At 41.4% G+C, this 18,372-nt stretch overlaps 1 protein-coding gene across 1 annotated transcript in view; it reads right to left on the reverse strand.

Annotated features, from left to right (window-relative positions):
- Window positions 1-18,372, reverse strand: part of LOC144772911 (uncharacterized) — a 2,519,762-nt gene that overhangs the window by 315,255 nt on the left and 2,186,135 nt on the right. The window contains exon 19 of the mRNA XM_078657606.1: window positions 5,699-5,746. Within this exon, the coding sequence (XP_078513732.1) occupies window positions 5,699-5,746 (48 nt within the window). The remainder of the gene's footprint in view (window positions 1-5,698; window positions 5,747-18,372) is intronic.

Genomic DNA, 18,372 nt, shown 5'->3' on the forward strand with positions numbered 1-18,372 from the left:
AAGCTTGTCCGCGCTAAGCTAGACTTTAATAACATCTCTACTGATAATGCCTCCTCTATTCTACTTGGAAGTAGTGCTCGGTATTATGGGGACGAAACAAAGTCAAATCACTCCTAGCTAACTATCTCAAATCTAGGAAGGAGAGGGTGTTGATAGACTCCATTCAGTCAACAGACGGAAAACATATTTTCAAACATTAGGACATTCTAGATGAATTTACAAAGATCTGTAAGAATATATGTACTCCAGAAACACTCACATTGGATTCTCCTATTGATACTTATTTTAGCAGTATTCCCCCCACCCTTCTGCAGATCTTAACTTTACTCCCCTAGATATGGAACTTTCGATCCTGGAAATTTCTACTTCTCTGAATTCCCTAAAGAAATATGAATCCCCAGGTCCTGATGGATTTTCGGTAGAATTTTACTCACATTTCTCAAATATCCTGCTCCCCAAAATCTTCAAACTCTTTCGATATTTTTGCACTACTGGTAAGGCAAGTGGTACCTTCTTGGAGGCCTTTATATGTCTTATTCATAAAGATGGTAAAGACCCTAATATTTGCAAGAATTATTGCCCTATATCCTTGATAAATGTAGACTATGACACACTCTTTCGCTAAATTACTAGCATTACATCTTGAATCTCTCTTACCACATTTAATTGGTCCGGAACAGTGTGTTTTCGTCAAAAGCAGATTAACTTCTGATAATTTTCTGCTACATTTTAATGTTTTAAGTAAGACATATACTCCATCCTATCCTTTAGCTGCGGTCTCTATTAATGCAGAAAAGCCTTTTGATAAGATGAACTGGTCTTTTTTTTTTAAGGTGTTCGATGGCATAGTTTTGGTTCTAAATTAATTTCCCTTATCTCATTACTTTACACAACACCTACTTGGTCTACCATAGTTAATGCCCTTGTTTCACAACGTTTTTCACTTCATTGTGATGTCCGACGGGGTTGCCCCCTTTCGCCTCTTCTAGTCATCTTATCCCTGCTACCCTTTCTAACTCATATCCGCCATAATGCCTCTATCTCTGGATTCCTTTATTTTGGATCATCACCTGAAGCTTTCTGCATATGCAGATAATATCTTACTCTTTATATCTAACCCAAAAACCTCTATCCCCCCGTTATTACAAGAATACTCATATTTTTCAGCTGTGTCAGGTTATAAAATCAATTCTGACAATATGGAGATCCTTCCTATTACCAAATTTTGCCTTAAGCAACATTTTGACTCAACTGGTCAATGTGCCGGAGGAGTGAATTTTCCGGACTTTCGATTATATCATAAAGCTTTTTGTCTTAAACAGGCTTCTTACGGATGCATCTCCTTTTACCCTTTTATGGGTTACTATCGAACGTCGTTTATTGGCCCCTTTCTCTATCAAAGAGATTCTTGCATTTACGGCCAAGACTATTCTCACATCTATTCTGTTGTTTAAACACACTTGATCATTATTTAGGCCTCATTGTCAACCAAGAATAATCTCCAGAAATACATTTCTCCGTTCTCCTCTTTGGAATAATCGTCTCATTACCATTAACATTAGACCTCTGTTTTGGAGTTCTTGGAGGACTAAAGGCATTATCTGGGTTCAGGATATGTTTGATGGCATGTCTCTGTTTTCCTTTCCTCAATTTCAAGCCACATTTAAATGTCCTAGCTCATTTTTGCATAGATTTTCAATACTTATGGAAGTGATTCTGGATGGTTTTTTACTGCCTTCCTTCTGAAGATTCCTTTTCCATGCAAGACCCACTTCTCAGAATATTGTTGGTACTCCCAAAAGCCTCCTTGATTTATAAATACTTTTACTCTGCTGAACCGGAGCATTCTAAGACTAAGATGGAACTCGCTTGGGAGACGGATCTGGGTTGTGAATGGAGCATTGATTTATGGAATAGAATCTGGGATATGTCGTTAAAAAAACTCTAGATCTGGATCTACCACTCAATCTATGTTTTTTCTGTATCACAGACTGTTTTTTACTTCCATCTCTATAGCTAATTTTGCACACACTAATACTAAGACTTGTTGGTCCTGTGATTATCATTTGGCTGACTTGTCCCACCTCCTGTTCTCATGCCCCCCCGTAGCTTCTTTCTGGTTACAGATTTAGGGGCATATTATCAACAACTAGTGATATTTATCGCTAAAGAAGCTTAGCGACATTTTTTAATCGCCAAGCATCGCCGGATTTTATCGCAGAGATAACTTGGTATTAGCAACGTTTAAGTCCAATGCGATAAAATATCCGGCGATAGCGGCGAAATGCGTGAATATCGCTGGAAAACTAGCGATATTCACGCATCATCGCCAATAGGGTCTTATCCTGAATAGCCACCTCCCATTGGATATACAGGTTAAGAACTGGTCTGAGCAGGGATTAGTTTTCAGCGATATGCGTGCTTAGCGCACATTTTTTTATCGCTACGCCTGCCTTGCTAATAGGCGATAGCGACGTTAGCGACTGCTTTCAGTCGCTAACTGGTTGGGTACGCCCACTTTGCATGTAATCAGCGATACATATCGCTGACATGCAAAGCGGGCCCCAAACCAGTCGCTATCACCTTAAAGCTGTCGCTAACTGATGTTAGCGACAGCTTGCTAATAGGGCGATTAAATTATCGCCGCTTTGCAGCCGAAAACGGCCGCAAAAGCGGCGATAATTTCATTTTGCCTGCCTTGATAATATGCCCCTGAGTCTTATTTTACAATTATTTGTAATCTACATATTCCTGTATCAAATGTTCTTCTCTTTCTGGGGAGTTTATCAGAGTCATTAGGCTTATTATCTCACAAAAAAGGGTTGTTTGACCTGATGTTAGCCTTAGCTTTTCAACAAATTACATTAAATTGGAAATGTTCAAAAAAACTTTCAATCAAATTTTAGTGAATACTGTATGTCACTATCATTGATTGGATATTGCTTTTGCATCCTGTTGTAAATCACATGTAAATAGACACCTATTTTGGTTACCACTAACTATGTATTTAAATAAGATTTCAATTACTCAAGTTTCTCGTACTCTTTCTGAAAATTTCCAACCTCCGTGATTTCTATTTCTTTGCCTTTTTTTCTCTTCACTAAGTTTTAGCATTGTTTTATTCATCTGAGAATTAGTTTACCATACCCTTCTTGTTCTATAGAGTACAATTGTTATTTGACACTCAATTGCAGAGTATATCATATTTTCCCCCTTTTTCTTCCCTCTCCCATCTACCTTCCTATATAATCCTTAAAATGTAAACAGCTTTCTGCTATGTTTTATCGCCTATTTGTATTTCATATGTTGGCTATTATCTAACTAGTTATTTTTGGACCTATATTTTATGGGTAACATTTATTCAATAAAGCTTTTTAAATTTAAAAAAAGAAAGGTGAATGTATCAGAAGACCACCGCAAAACAAAGTTATATCACTTTGATTGAACACTTACCATTGTTTGTAGACACCATAATAAAACTGACGGTTTGGCAAAAGACAATTTAGTTTAGAAGTAACAAACGTTACTTTTAAACGTAATACTATACAATTATTGGCTTCTTGATACTTTCATTTTATTCAACTAAAATGATCATGCTAAGGCATTACTATTGGAATATGGCATAACCCCAATATTTTGCATCCCATTATATCCTCTGACAAATATATTGTATCCGTTACATCAAGGGCCTCTCAAAAACACATTTGCGAACTACAATTAGCTTTCCACCAGGTTCTTTTGGACCTGTGATGACACTGCAGGACCATGCATCCCAACCTATTCTGAAACATGCTTTCTTTCTCTGCTTCTTTCTTTATTTTTCTCCGTTGTTTCTCTCCTCTCAGTCTTTCTGCTTTTCCTTTGTTCTATTTCCTTTCTTTTTCCCTCTCCTTTCGCATCTCCTTTTTCTTCCATTTCTTTTTCTCCCCTTTCTTGATTCCTCTCCTTTCTAAGTTGTTGCTGTCTTTTTCTTTTTTTCTTTGCATCCTTTTCTTTCTTTCTCAGATTCTTTCCTCCTTTCTCTTCCTTCTTCTTTCATCTCCTTCTTTCTTTCACTGTTTCTTTCTCTTCCATGTTCTTTCTCTTTCTCTCTGTATTGCTGCCTGTCCACTTTATCTCTTTTCGTCAACTGCTTCTGTCTGTTTTTACATTTTTTCTCACCTTCCTTCTGTTTCTTTTGCAGTTTCTTTTTTTCTTCTCTCTCCTTTCTATTGCCTGCTCTCCTTTTTTGGCCCCTTTCTCTCTTACATACACTTCCGTTTTTTCTTTCTCTTCCTGTTTTGGCTCTTTCAGTCTTTTTCCTGCTTTCTTTTTGTATCCTCTTCAATTTCTTTCTTTTACTTTGTTTCTTACTTCATCTACCTTCACTCTTTTCTGTTTAATTTTATCCTTATCTTGTTTTTCTTACTACTTTGTTCCTCTTTCTTTGTCTTCCTCTTTCATTCTCTCTTTTTTCTCTTCTCCTTTCATTCTTATTCTCCATTGTATATCTGTGGTCGTTTTCTCAATTCAGCTCAAACTCTGGCTCTATTTCTCTTTTCCATTCAGTCCTTTTTATGTTTCTCTGTATTTCTCTATTTCTTTTTCTCTCTTTTTCTTTTTCCTTCTTTCATCCTCTACTTTCTTTTCCCACCACTCTCCTTCTGTCTTTCTTCCACTCCATTCTTATTTTTGTCATACCTTTCTTTCATTTTTCTTTCTCTCCTTTATTTCTTTCTCTTTCTCTCCTTCCTTCCTCTTTCTTCTTCCCATTCCTATCTCTTCCTTTCTTTCTTACATTCTTTCTTTCTTTTATTTCTTTCTTTCTTTCTTTCTTTCTTTCCTGATTTTCTTCTGAGCTTCTTAAAGAAATCTCTCCAAGCATTAATTTCTGTGTCATGATTGCCTGACAGCTACACCCTGTTTGGGCGACTGCAGATATATTTTTACTTGCAGAGCGCATGAGCATGAAGTTTGCATGAGACTCTCAGAATGAATTGCTGCTAATGATCCTAGATAAGGGTGCAATAATTGTGTTAAAAAAAGTGGAAGTCTTTCTGGCTCTAGCTCTGAAAATGAGAGCAAAGTCAGTGACTATACTCCATGTCAGTGAGACCGCGTGCCCCTATTAGACACTCACCTCTCAGAAGTGATATATAAACAAAAGCAAAGGGGCACACTCTTCAGGAACCCTCTCAAGACCTGGCTCTTCGACTGACCAGATCTTCGACCGACCGGAGCTGCCTCCTCCCAGCGCCTTGAGACCCTCACGGGTGAGTATCGCACATAAAAATCCCTGATTGATTGATTGATTGAATAAATCCTTAGAAACCCCACAGGTAAACATTTTGTGCCACTGGTTTGATGCCATTATGGTGTATGCTCACTGGAGTATAGTAAGTGTTAAGTTACAGGCCTTTATCTACTCTTATCTAGTCCCCCTTTTCGGCAGCAGCTGAGGAAGGATTTCAGTGGTCAGATCAAAGACGCCTGCATGACAGAGGTATACTACTACTTCACTAGGTATAATAGATGCATATAATAGGTACTAGGTTAGCTTAATGATGTAAAGGTGGCAATGATAATAATATACTTAACATGCCGATGTACTAGTAGGCCATGGGCTTGATCTAATATCATTGTAGTTCGATATAATTGACCTCAATATTAGTGACATACAACTTTGGAATACAAAATAAACATAGAGCACCAGGTTTACCTTTATTTTCTTCCTCTTTTTCATCACCCTCTTTAAATGCTCTTGCGGCTGTGAAGGAAATGTCGACATGTAAGTTTAACTGTACAATTTTGACTTAACTCTTACCTCTAAATATTAATTTTCTCACATTCTACATGGTTGCTTTAAAAAAGCTACACTATGCTTTACCTGATAATGTGAAGAGAGTAAATGATAACTAGGATGCTATGATAAAAAAATAAAAAAAATTCAAACCCTTACCAATCACCCAGGTGAAAATTGAAAATACAACTATCTTTCTGTTAAAAAAATCAATTCAAATATAAAATTGGTTGAAAGATGCGCTCTTTTCTTATGCAATCCTATTTGTCATTCATCATGCATGCGTTCAAAGAGGACTTTTAGGGGAATGGTGCATTATGTTATGGATAGTAAGAGGGAATTTTGTCTAATATTAATTTTCTTGTGTTCTTTGTTTTAAGTGTGAACAACAGCATTTCATATGGAACTTCCACTTCCAGGATTCGGTCCGGAATCATTACGAGTGCCCTGTCATTTGGTGCAGTAATACCACACAACCTTTAAATACTCATGCTGCAAGGTGCAGTATTTAGCAGGTGAGATACTACCACTATATTCTGAGTGCTGCACAGACTATCGTGTTTTTTTTCGCCCAAAGTTCACCACGTGTTACCTACTGAAACTTGTACTGAGAAATGTGTGCAATACTTGAAATCCCAGTTTGGGCACAAAACTCGTGTGCTACAAAATCGGGACTACTGGCTTAATTGGAATGTGGGATAGGGAGCCAGATTTTGCATACTTTTGTGTTCAGCTTGAGGGTACAGCAGCTATTGTTTCATTAGATATGGTCATACCCCAATTCATGCTGGTCTGATTTGTTTCAGATTCACAGCCAAGAAGGCCAGTCGTGTTTTGTTTTTAAGAGAATGCAGGTTAAGAGTGTGAAGGCCTGAAGAAGTATTGCTGTGACATGTCGATGAATAGGTGACTTGTGTAATTTATGAGAAAATGTACACCATATGAAATATGTTTTGGATGTTCTGGTGTGATGATTTACATTATATAATTAAAAGACGTGAGATATTATATGGTTCGGTGGTATGTAAGGTAGTACTACATACAAATACCTATTACCATAGTGTTATAAAAGCAGGCAGAGGTGAGAATTGATAATCTGTGACAAGAGTGCTTGATATATCTGTTGTGCTGCACTGTTTTGTGGTGCTGATGTGGTGTGTTGTTTTGTGCGCTTCTGTGTTTTTGTGCTACATGATTGTCCAGTGTTATGATGCATTGAACTGTTTTTGTTGTACTCTGTTTTGACTGTTTTGTTATGTTGTGCTTTGTTGGGTTTCTGTTATGTTGTTATTTTACTTTCAGCCGTGTTATTGTATAGTGTTATGTAATGATTTTAGAAATAGAGACATATGCTAATACATTTCCAACCAAAATCGTCAGTTTCCGTTCAAGTTTCACTGATAAGTAACTATTTACCACTGGCTGGGGGTGTTAAAATAGCGTTGCACTATATTTTCACCTATTCAAGATTCCTGACTACTCAGAGGCCCTGCTTTAAAGGAAGGAATTAGTTACTTACCTGTACACTATAGTTCTCCAGTATTATCTTTCATAGATTCACATGCTTGTATCTTCCCCGTCGTCATGGTGGGAGTCTCACGGTAACAGAATGACCAAAGCAGTATCATAGAGAAGAACAAAACTGCATAGAAAAGCCCCTAGGGACTGTAGTATTTGGTAGCCAGACCTCCTCATTGTTTGGTCCAAAAGTCAGCCAATCAGCATAGCTGCCCTGCCCTCACACTCCCCAGCAGAAGCTTTCTGCCTCAGATTTCCGGCCCCAAGTGAGAGACCTGGATAAATACCGAGACCATAAGTTCTGCCTGACAAACGGGGAGGTGGGCGGGCGCATGTGAATCTATGAAAGATAATACTGGAGAACTATAGTGTACAGGTAAGTAACTAATTCCTTCTCCAGTATTACATCTTTCATAGATTCACATGCTTGTATCAGATTAGTAAGTAGTACCCACAAAGCCTGCAGCGTTTCCAGGATAGAACCCAGAAGGAAGTTCTGCAGCTCAAATATCGTTAGAACATGATCTGAAAATATACAGGGCAGATAAGAATAGAAAACCATGTATAACAGAATCAGATTCTTCATATAGATATATAAATATGTATATACATACACACATTGCATAGAGTATTAATAGAGAAAAACAAAATACCTTATTGAAACAGACGTTTCAGAACAGCTTGGCCCACTGCCGTGTCCTCTTTCCACGCAGTGTCAAGACAGTAGTGCTTGGTAAACGAATGCACACTCTTCCAAGTCGCTGCTCTGCAGATGTCAGGTAGAGACACTCCTGCAAATAAGGCTATCGATGTCGCCATCTTTCTTGTGGAATGAGCAGTCACTCTGGAATGAAGGGGCTTTCCAGCTTTCTCATGACACTTAATGATAGCCGATGATATCCATCTGGCGATACTCAGTCTTGACAGAGGTAGCCCTTTCCTCTGACCTTCAAATGCAATGAATAACTGTTTAGATTTGCGGAATGTTCTTGTTCGTTCGATGTAGAATTTCAAACATCTAGCGATGTCCAAAGAATGCAGCGCTCTTTCTGCTTCAGATGAGGGATTGTTGAAGAAGGTCGGCAAAATAATTGGCTCATTCAAGTGAAAAGAAGTAGGGACCTTGGGTATAAACTTAGGATTTGTCCGTAGTATAACCCTGTCCTGACAAAATTGCAGAAAAGGTTCTTCCACCGAAAAAGCTTGTATTTCGCTAACTCTCCTCGCCGACGTCAGAGCTAGCAGCAGGGCTGTCTTCGAAGAGAGGAATTGTAAGTCCGTCTTGTGTATAGGCTTAAATGGTGGCCTCATAAGCTGCGTTAAGACTGTATTGAGATGCCAGGGTACTGGCGGTCGTAGAATGGGTGGAAAAGCTCGAAAGAGCCCTTTAACAAATTCTTTTATCAGCCTGTGGGACCAGAGAGACGGCTCGTCAGGTGTTCTCCTAAATCTTGAAATCGCCGCCAAATGCACCTTCAGCGAGGCATGAGACAGACCTGCTTTTGATAACGACAACAGGTACGGCAGAATACCTTCTGGGGGTACCGTCAATGGATGTAGACTTTGACTAGTACACCAGTGACAGAAGCGTGTCCATTTGGCTGTGTATGTCTTGTTGGTTGACATAGCTCTGGATTGTGAAAGTATTTGTCGGCAGTCTTGTGGAATACTCATGGCTTGAAATTCCCGCTCATGAGGTTCCATGCGGATAATTTTAGCGATGGTAGGTCCGGATGTAGAATTTGTCCGTTGCTCATTGATATGAGGCTCTGGAATGTCGGGAATTGCACCTTGTTGCCTTTCGACATCTGCAGCAGATCTGAAAACCATGCCTGCCTCGGCCAAGCTGGTGCTATCAGAATGACATGACATGGTTCTGATCTCATTTTGCGAATCACTCGTGGTATTAAAGGAATTGTTGGAAACGCGTAAGCGAACATTCCCGTCCAGTCCATGTGAAACGCATCTCCTTTGGAATCCCGCTGAGGGTACCTGGAAGCAAACTGATCGCATTTCGAATTGTCTCGGGTTGCGAACAAGTCGAACGTTGGTGTGCCCCATCTTTGGAATACTCTGTGAAGCTGAGTGTCGTTCAGTTCCCACTCGTGCAGCACACTTGTCGTGCGGCTCAGGAAGTCTGCTCTTGTGTTGAGGATGCCTTGTATATGCTGCACCGAATAGAAATGTTGTGTTTTAACAGCCATTTCCAAATTCTTTGCGCCAGCGCAGAAAGAGGTTTGGATCTTGTTCCTCCTTGCTTCAGAAGATAAAACATAGCCGTGGTGCTGTCCGTCTGAATGAGCACCAACGAGTTCTGTATTCTGGGAAGGAAAGCTTGGAGCCCCAGAAACAACGCTTTGAGTTCCAACAAATTTATGTGAAGCTGTGCTTCCCACTCTGACCAGTGGCCCTGGATCTCCAGCTCCTGGAGATGCGCGCCCCATCCTTGCAATGAAGCGTCCGTCGTCATCACATATTCGTGAGTTTGAGGTACAAAGATGAGACCCTGATTCAAGTTCTTCTGAACCTTCCACCATGACATGGCCACCTTCATATGTTGAGTGATGGTAATCCGATCTTCGAAGGTTGCTTTGGACTGAATCCACTGCTCGTCTAGATGTTCCTGCAGGGGTCTCATTTGAAGACGGCAGTTTGGAATCAGTGGGATGCATGAGGACATCATCCCCAACAAGGATTTGTACATCCGCACAGAAGTGAACCTTTTTGTTTGAAGGGATGTTGCAAGGCTTATTATTTTTCTCATCCTTTCCTCGGATGGGTATGCTTTCGTTTCCCTGGTGCATATCCATGCCCCTAGGAATTGAATGCCCTGGGCTGGAATCAGTGAAGACTTTTCCAAGTTGGTTCTTAGGCCTAACCAATGGAAAAGGCGGATGCAGCACTGAAGGGACCCTCTGGCTCTTGTGAATGATGGTCCTGTCACCAGCCAATCGTCGAGATATGGGTAATTGCAATGCCCCTTCAACCTTAAGTGGGCCACCACCGGGGCCATGCATTTGGTAAACACCCTCGGGCCGATTTGAGGCCAAAAGGTAACACCTTGAATTGGAAATGGAGACTCTCCACAGCGAACCTTCCTGTGCTTCCGATGAATTGGGATATGAAAGTATGCATCCATGAGATCCAGTGACGCCATGTAGTCTTTCTCTTTTAACATTAGAAGGATCTCTTGCAAGGAAAGCATTCGGAAGGGAATTTTCTTTATGTATTGATTCAGATCTCTCAAATCCAGTACCTGTCTCCACTTCAGAGATTGTTTCTTTTTGATGAGGAAGAAATGCGAATAGAAGCCTTTCCCTTGGTGTTGTTGAGGTACTTCTTCTATAGCCCCCTTCTGCAATAGTGAAAGGACGTCCGTTTGCAGATCCTGACGATGTTGGTGAGGCCTGAGCACCGGGGGGTGATCTGGTGGCATTTCCACAAACTCCAGGGTATGGCCTCTGCTTATTACGTCCAAAACCCATTTGTCTGATGTTATGGATATCCAGTTGTTGAAGTATTGAGACAGATAGTGGTCGTTTTCTGGGATCTGCTGTGTGGGGAGCGCCTGCCTGAAATCATTGTCGTTTGTTAGACTGTTGATTCCTCCCTCTATTGGAGGACTTGCCCCTAGACTGCTGCTGGTAAGAGGAGTTGGAGGTCCTGTACTGATTGCCTGTATTGTATTGCTTATATCCTTGTTGGTTATAAGGTTAATATCTGTTGGTCTGAAATGAAGACCTCTGATTAAATTGACCCCTTGCACCTCTTTTACGAAAGGACTGGAACCGTCCTTGCTGAAGGGATCCCAGCGCTCTAGCTGTATCCGTGTCTGATTTAATACCCTGCAGCGCCTCGTCGACGTGCTTTCCAAATAGATTTTCACCATCAAAAGGCATGTCTACAATCTTTGCTTGCACTTCCGGACGAAAGGATGTTGTCTTTACCCAACCCTGTCTCCGGAGCGAAACTGCTCCTGCCATCTGCCTGAACGCCATAGAGGATACATCCATGGCAATGTCAATAGATTCTGATGCTGACTTTGCCCCATCTCGAAGGATAGCCGCTGCCTCTTCTTTCTTATCCTCCGGCAGTGCAGACAGAATGGGTGCCAAATCACACCACATTTGCCTATTAAAACGGCTAATAAGGGCCATAGCATTGGCTGCTTTAATCGTAGAGGCTGCCATGACCGCAAACCTCTTCCCGGCTCCATCCATCCTCCGTCCTTCCTTATCTGGCGGCACCAATGAAGTAGCAACTGGATTCTTTGAGTGCCTCTGCGCCGCCTGCGTCACCACCGACTCCGGTCTCGGGTGTCCTATAAGACAGGCCGCAGCAGACTCTGGTGCTCTATATTTCTTTTCGATTCTAGGAACCGAAACCGCGATGGAAGCGGGTGTCTTTAAAATTTTCAGGCCTTCTTCCCAAACGTGAGGAATAATCGGAATTGAGCGAGCAGATTTCCTGGCATCATCTTTAAAATCATATAAGAAACATTCCGTTTCTTTAACCTCCATATCCAAATCAAACCTTTTAGCCGCTTTTTCCATAATGTCATGGAAACCTCCAATGTCCTGAGGAGGGGAAGTGGTTGGCGGCGGAATAGGTGAAGGAGCCGATGGCAAAATGTACTCATTCCATTCCTGTCCAGTAGAATCTTGTACAAGCTCACCTTCCTCAGGCTGATCATCATCATCAGACTCCGTCAGATCATCCCGGATTGTTATCACTGGTGGTGACCTTACCACCTGCTCCTGAGGAGTAAATTGGTTCTTCGGAGGTTGCGATGTAACCACCGGCGTAGATGACGGAGGCGCATTTGCCTCTCCTTGAAGGAAAACACCACTTCCTCGTCTGTGTCTTGGCTCTTTTATTTGAGTTGTGAGGGGCTGTAGGCCGCACCTGACGACTCCTCTCCTTCTGAATCCTGTTCCAGTAAGGAAGATGGCGGTAGAGGCGAAATCTGCATCCATGCCGTGAATTCTGCAGATTTGCTTATAGTCGCCGAGCCCCTTGACGACTGAAAAGATCGAATAGAGATCATAGTCTTCGACTGTGGCGATTTAAAAGCTTTTGCCGTTGAAATTACAGTCGTCGTCGACGGTGTCGTCGACGGTGTCGTCGACGACATAGCCATCGTCGACGGAGCCGTCGTCACCAAAGTCATCGTCGACGAGACTGCCGTCGACGGGGTCTCCGTCGACGGAGTCGTCGACGTCTTCGTCGTTGAGCCTTTCGTCGTCGACGACGTCTTCGTCGTCGACGGTTTCTTTGTCAACGGGATGGTCATACTCGTCGTCGACGTCTTAAATCCTGCCGTCGACGGAGCCACCGTCGTCGAAACAGTCGTCGTCGACGGTGAAGTCATCGACGGGGCTGAAGACTTTACCACAGATTTTGCAGCAGAAACCAGTGAACTGGTCGACTGAACAGACCCTGCCCCTTTCTGACCTGACGGCTTCTTGAGGGGAGTAAGAGGGAGAGATGACGCCACTTTCTCCTTTAATTTAACCTTTATAGGCTCCACCCTCTCTTCAGAAAGTGAGGCCTTTCTCTTTTTAGGTGTTAATTTAGAAGATTCCTCCCCAGAATCTGAGTCTGATGCGGCCTTCTTCTTTTGAAGCCACAACAGCAAACAAACCTCTCTGTCTGTTTTAGCAGAGAAGCTTCTACAATATTTACAATCCTTGGCCACATGCTTAGGATGAAGGCAATATAAGCAGTCCTTGTTAGGATCTTCAGAGAAAAGCCTAGCCTTTCCACAGGATCTGCAAGGCCTGAAAAGCCTCTTCTTAGAGCTTTCAGCCATTATGAAAGAAATTAGGTACACACAATACCTTAATCCAGATGAAAAGATAGTAGAAATAAAAGGTCAATAGTTCACTCAGGAACAGCAAAACTGAGCAGAGCTCAGGGAGACTCCTTTCTCACACGAAGGCGGTTGGAAATCTGAGGCAGGAAGCTTCTGCTGGGGAGTGTGAGGGCAGGGCAGCTATGCTGATTGGCTGACTTTTGGACCAAACAATGAGGAGGTCTGGCTACCAAATACTACAGTCCCTAGGGGCTTTTCTATGCAGTTTTTTCTTCTCTATGATACTGCTTTGGTCATTCTGTTACCGTGAGACTCCTACCATGACGACGGGGAAGATACAAGCATGTGAATCTATGAAAGATGTAATACTGGAGAAAAGTTACTTACTTTCAGTAACGCTCTATCTAGTAGACACACAGTCTAGCCGCAGATTCCTTATTTTAGAATTTCCCCCAGGTGGCAGAGTGGATCTGAAGATTTTTCAGCAGTAACTCTGCGCACCGGGGGACGGCATCGTTCAGCTCCATTGTGACGTCATTTACGGATATGATGTCAGTGGAGCCATATAAGTCCCATCTGGCATGCGAACGTCAATTTCCGTGCCAGAACGCGGCGCCACTGCTAAAACTGGATGTGGAAACAGTATGCCAAAAAAGATTTAAAAAACACAAACAATAGATGGAATTAAAATACCAGGCATGGATTTTGGAAGAAAATACCCAATAAAGCAAAATTTAACACAGGGCCAAAAGAACGGTTGCACTCTAGTGAAAACCCATATAAGGGGAGAGACCATACCCTCTGTAAACCAACCATTAATGATAATGAATGGTAAGGTAATTTGTCAACAGAACCTGCAAAAACAACACTGAACTGTTTGTTAATTCACACCATTATATGATCTATTGATAGTACAAGTATCAAGGTGAAATGCTACCAAGAAAACATTTTTAGGGAGAATAAAGAGATGAAACTTCTCACTAGTGTATAAACCAGGATGCAAAAGAAGTACACACATACTTTACCAACCACCCACAGTCCGGGAAGGATGGTGAAAGCAACATTTAAACAAAAGCTAAGTGACCAGGTAAAGGAGTTTGTTTAGACCAAACACTGATTGAAATAGTCATCACTGGCATAAAAAGCCAGCATTGAAAGGGTATAACCCCTACCTCAAAAGACCGTTGCAGAGCAGGAAGGATGCGTGGGGCGTTAAGGAATCTGCAGCTATAATGTGTCTCTACCAGATATAGCGTTACCGAAGGTAAGTAACTCTTCCATTTGATAGAGACATCGAGCCTCCGATTCCTTAACTTAGAATTAAATACCATAGCTATACCCCACTGGAGGAGGGTCAGTGAACTAATCCCGCAAAAGTTCTCTAAGCGAACTAGGCCATCAACTAATTACTTACCAAGTGTGGGTGGGAATAGTAAAACAAGAGATTCACTCTTAAGAGAAACTATGACCTCTGTCATAGAGCAATATAAATAAAAGGAACATAAAGAATCTCCTGTCAGAAGACAGACATGAATCCTTTACCCTTAAAACAAAGGGAAAGAAGACTCGATGATCAAAAGGGGTCAAATGCATGAAGAAGTCATTAAGTCTATATTGTGTCTGACAAAGAATTATAAGTAGAGCTGTTGTGCTGAAATCCTAATAGGACCTGCAAAACCCATCTCCAGAAGTGAAGATTGACAAACCCCCCCTTGTCATGATTAATTTAGTGTGGACAATTTGTAGCATCCATAATCAGTCAAATGCATATATATAGACATAGATATTACCTACTGTCGCCAGTAGGTAGTTATAGTTAGGACCTATTTTCCATAGGAAATACGCAACATTCTATTTGGAATAACTTTGGCGCCGGTTGACGGTCCGCTCCTATCCAGAAAGTCTTGAGGTGATTCGTGAAGCGGGGGCTGAGAAAAAAAGAGGGGTCCCAAAATGTGTTTTCCCCATGCAACTTTCCATAGGTACCGTTCATCGCGGCTACAGCCCGAACGCCTGAACGGAATTACACCAAATTTGGCAAATTTGTAGTCCTTGTTTCAGACTCGTGCCTTTTGCTTCTATGGTGTAAAATTACAATTAAAGGTACATATATATCTATGGCTTTGGTGGATCAGCGCACCTTTCACGGTTTATAAGCGCACCATCCCGATCACGCGCAGAATGCTGATTGGTTGTCAACATTCGAAACAAGGAAGTGTTGGCAGCCATTTTGTGCCTCAGTAGAAGCGAGAATCTAGAAATAATTGGAACAAGTGTTCAAAACGTATAAAGGGGGCAGGTAAGAAATATTTTTCCCCTCTAGACCTGCTTAGGGGGTCCCAAAAATATTTTTTTTGTTGTTGAAAAAACTGAGAAATATGCGCTGGGTGCATGGATCTGTCGTAAAAAAAAAAACGTAGCACATGCTCCTGTGCTTGTTTAAAAATTAGCTACGTGGGAAGGAGAAATCCCGGGGTCTAATATATTGCATTTGAAGCGGGGGCGGAGAAAAAAGGGGGGTCCCAAAAGGTGTTTTCCCCATGCAATTTTCCATAGGAACCATTCATCGCGACTGAAGCCTGAACGGCTGAACAGAAATACACCAAATTTGGCAAAGTGGTAGTCTTTGGTTCAGACTCTTGCCTTTTGCTTAAATGGTGTAAATCCATTCAGTAGTTCCTGAGAAAATTACAATTAAAAGTTCATATATATATCTATGGCCTCGGTGGATCCGTGCATCTTGTGCGCACTCTAAGCGCACCGTCCCGATCACGCACTGAATGCTAATTGGCTGTCAAGTGGTTGTCAACATTCGAAACCAGGAAGTGTTGGCAGCCATTTTGTGCCTCGATAGAAGCGAGGATCTAGAAAATAGTGGGACAAGTGTTCAACACGTATAAAGGGGGCAGGTAAGAAATATTTTGATCATCTAGACCTGCTTAGGGGGTCCCACAAGGACCCCTAGGGTCCCCCCAAAAATTGTTTTTTTGGGGGGAAAAACTGAGAAATGTGCGTTGGGTACATGGATCCACCGTATTAAAAATAAAAAGGAAGCTGGGGCTTCTATGCTTGTTTAAAAATTAGCTACCTGGGAGGGCCAAATCCCGGGGTCTAAAATATTACATTTGATGGGGGTCCAGAGGGGCCCTGTAGCCCAGGGACCGCCATTCCGCGGTGCTACAAAATAAATGGGTGAGGGAGCTCAAAGGTCCGTCTACGCCCCGGGGATTACCACCCTCCGGGACTTTTTATATTTTGAGAAGGGGCTGTGTGGTCTCCATTCTGGAGCAGTTAAAAGCCTTGGGGAACACCACCCCCCAGGTACGGCTCCTGCTGTGTCTTGGGGTACCTACCCCCGAAACACTGCTGTTGGCAGGGCAGGAGTCGAGGTTCCCACTGTGTCATAGCAAACTTGTGGGCGTATTAACAAGTGCCATTTCGCCGCAATTTTTAAAAAAAAAGCAAAAAATGCGGTGAAAATTATATCGCACTATTTACTAGGTGACGCTAAGATGAATTAATGCATGTTAGCAGCCGGTTTGCTAAGGGCTCCCCTCATATCTCCAATGAGTTGCAATTTAGGTGTTCTCAGTGGCAAGGTAGGTGTTTCTATGAGAATATAGAAAGGAAGAGGGAGGTATGGCAATAGCGTTGTATTTATAAGGTGGCCCTGGAATTGAGGACCGATAGGAAAACTCTTGCTAATTGCGGTTTATGTCAGATCCTAACATCTGTTCTGAAGTAGACTTAAGCATGTTTAATATGCGAGGTGGATTGATATGTTAAGCCACAGTCTTACATTAATAAGCTTTTCACTTGCGAACATAAATTATCGCTGTATTTCTCACGATATTGGGGGCATATTTACAAGGACATCGTTAAAATTATTGTTGCTTTAGCGTTAGGAAAGTGTTGTTAAAGCTGCCATAATGGCTTAATAATAGGCTTTTGAGATTTCATGAGAATTCCAATAGAAGCCCAGGTTTACACCAGAACATTTTAACGTTGTCCTTGATAATATGTCCCCAAGTTTGCTATAACAGGGCGAGAGCCTCGGCTCTCACTCTTGCATAGCAAACAGCAATGTTGAAAAAATCTTCAGGTAAGATAACAAAGGATTTTGAAGTCCATTATCGCAGTTTTAGTTGTAGTTTGCTGCGGTTAAAGCACGACAATTTTAACGCCGTCCTTGTAAATATGCCCCTAAGTTTTTTAATGTCGACAATCCCGTCTCTCATTTAAATAGGCACGTAGTCTTTAGTGAAGTGCATTGTGAATCGGGAAGCAACACTGTCTAATTGTGATTGATAAAGAATTGCTTGTAACGTATATAGGTGCAGATTTACAAGTCCCTTGCACCACTATTGCATCACTTTTCACATGAAAAAAGTGACGCGAAAGTGGCGCAAGGGGCATGTAAATCTGCTACACAGTGTTCTATCTTAGTTTGCTTTTCTCTCTGTCATGTAGAGGATCCTGGGTAAATATAACGGTTTCTGTATAGCCATTACCTTTCAACCCGACCCCCAAACTGCTTACTGCCTGTTACCATAGTAAAAGTTCATGGAACACTTAAGTGAGCACACAGGTTACAAGTTCACCACACAATGTTACTAATCCAAACAGTTACTGTGCTGAAGTTTTTAAAATTTTCCATAGGAACCGTTAATCGCAGCTACAGACTCTGGTAAAGAGCTGGTAAGGAGTTAGCCTCAGTATTATACTTCTAGTTATAAACATCATTTCTATTTTTAATTGTTTAATGTTTTCTAAGCACATGATTATTACTCTAAATAATAGTAAATGTTGTCAGAAAAAGAAGAGGTATATACTTTTTTTAAATTAACTTTTATTAAAACAACAATAAATAACTAGAAACGTAACTTTAATATAACAATATAATAAATAACTAGAAACATAGGTTTAACATAACAATATAATAAACAAAATGTGAGATGGACTCCAATGGAAGGAGGGTAGGTAACCTGCAAAACAAAAATGAAAATAAGTGTTTAAAATTAGATCAATTTGACTGAATGAGGTAAAAGATCACAAATTAAGGTAACAGTTGGCAATATTTGGCTATTTGCACGTCTGCAGTGTGCCTGATACATTCCACCTCTCTTATAGGCCCACGTTGAAGAGGTGTTTGTAGGGAAGTACCTACTGTGTCAGATTTACAGTATGGACCAACAGGTCTTTAAAATGATTCAGAGATGAGACAGAATTAGGTGAGAGATCCCGTCATTATGCAGGACAA

The sequence above is a fragment of the Lissotriton helveticus genome, chromosome 8 (genome assembly GCF_964261635.1).
Source record: "Lissotriton helveticus chromosome 8, aLisHel1.1, whole genome shotgun sequence".
In the NCBI taxonomy this organism is placed as follows: Eukaryota; Metazoa; Chordata; class Amphibia; order Caudata; family Salamandridae; genus Lissotriton; species Lissotriton helveticus.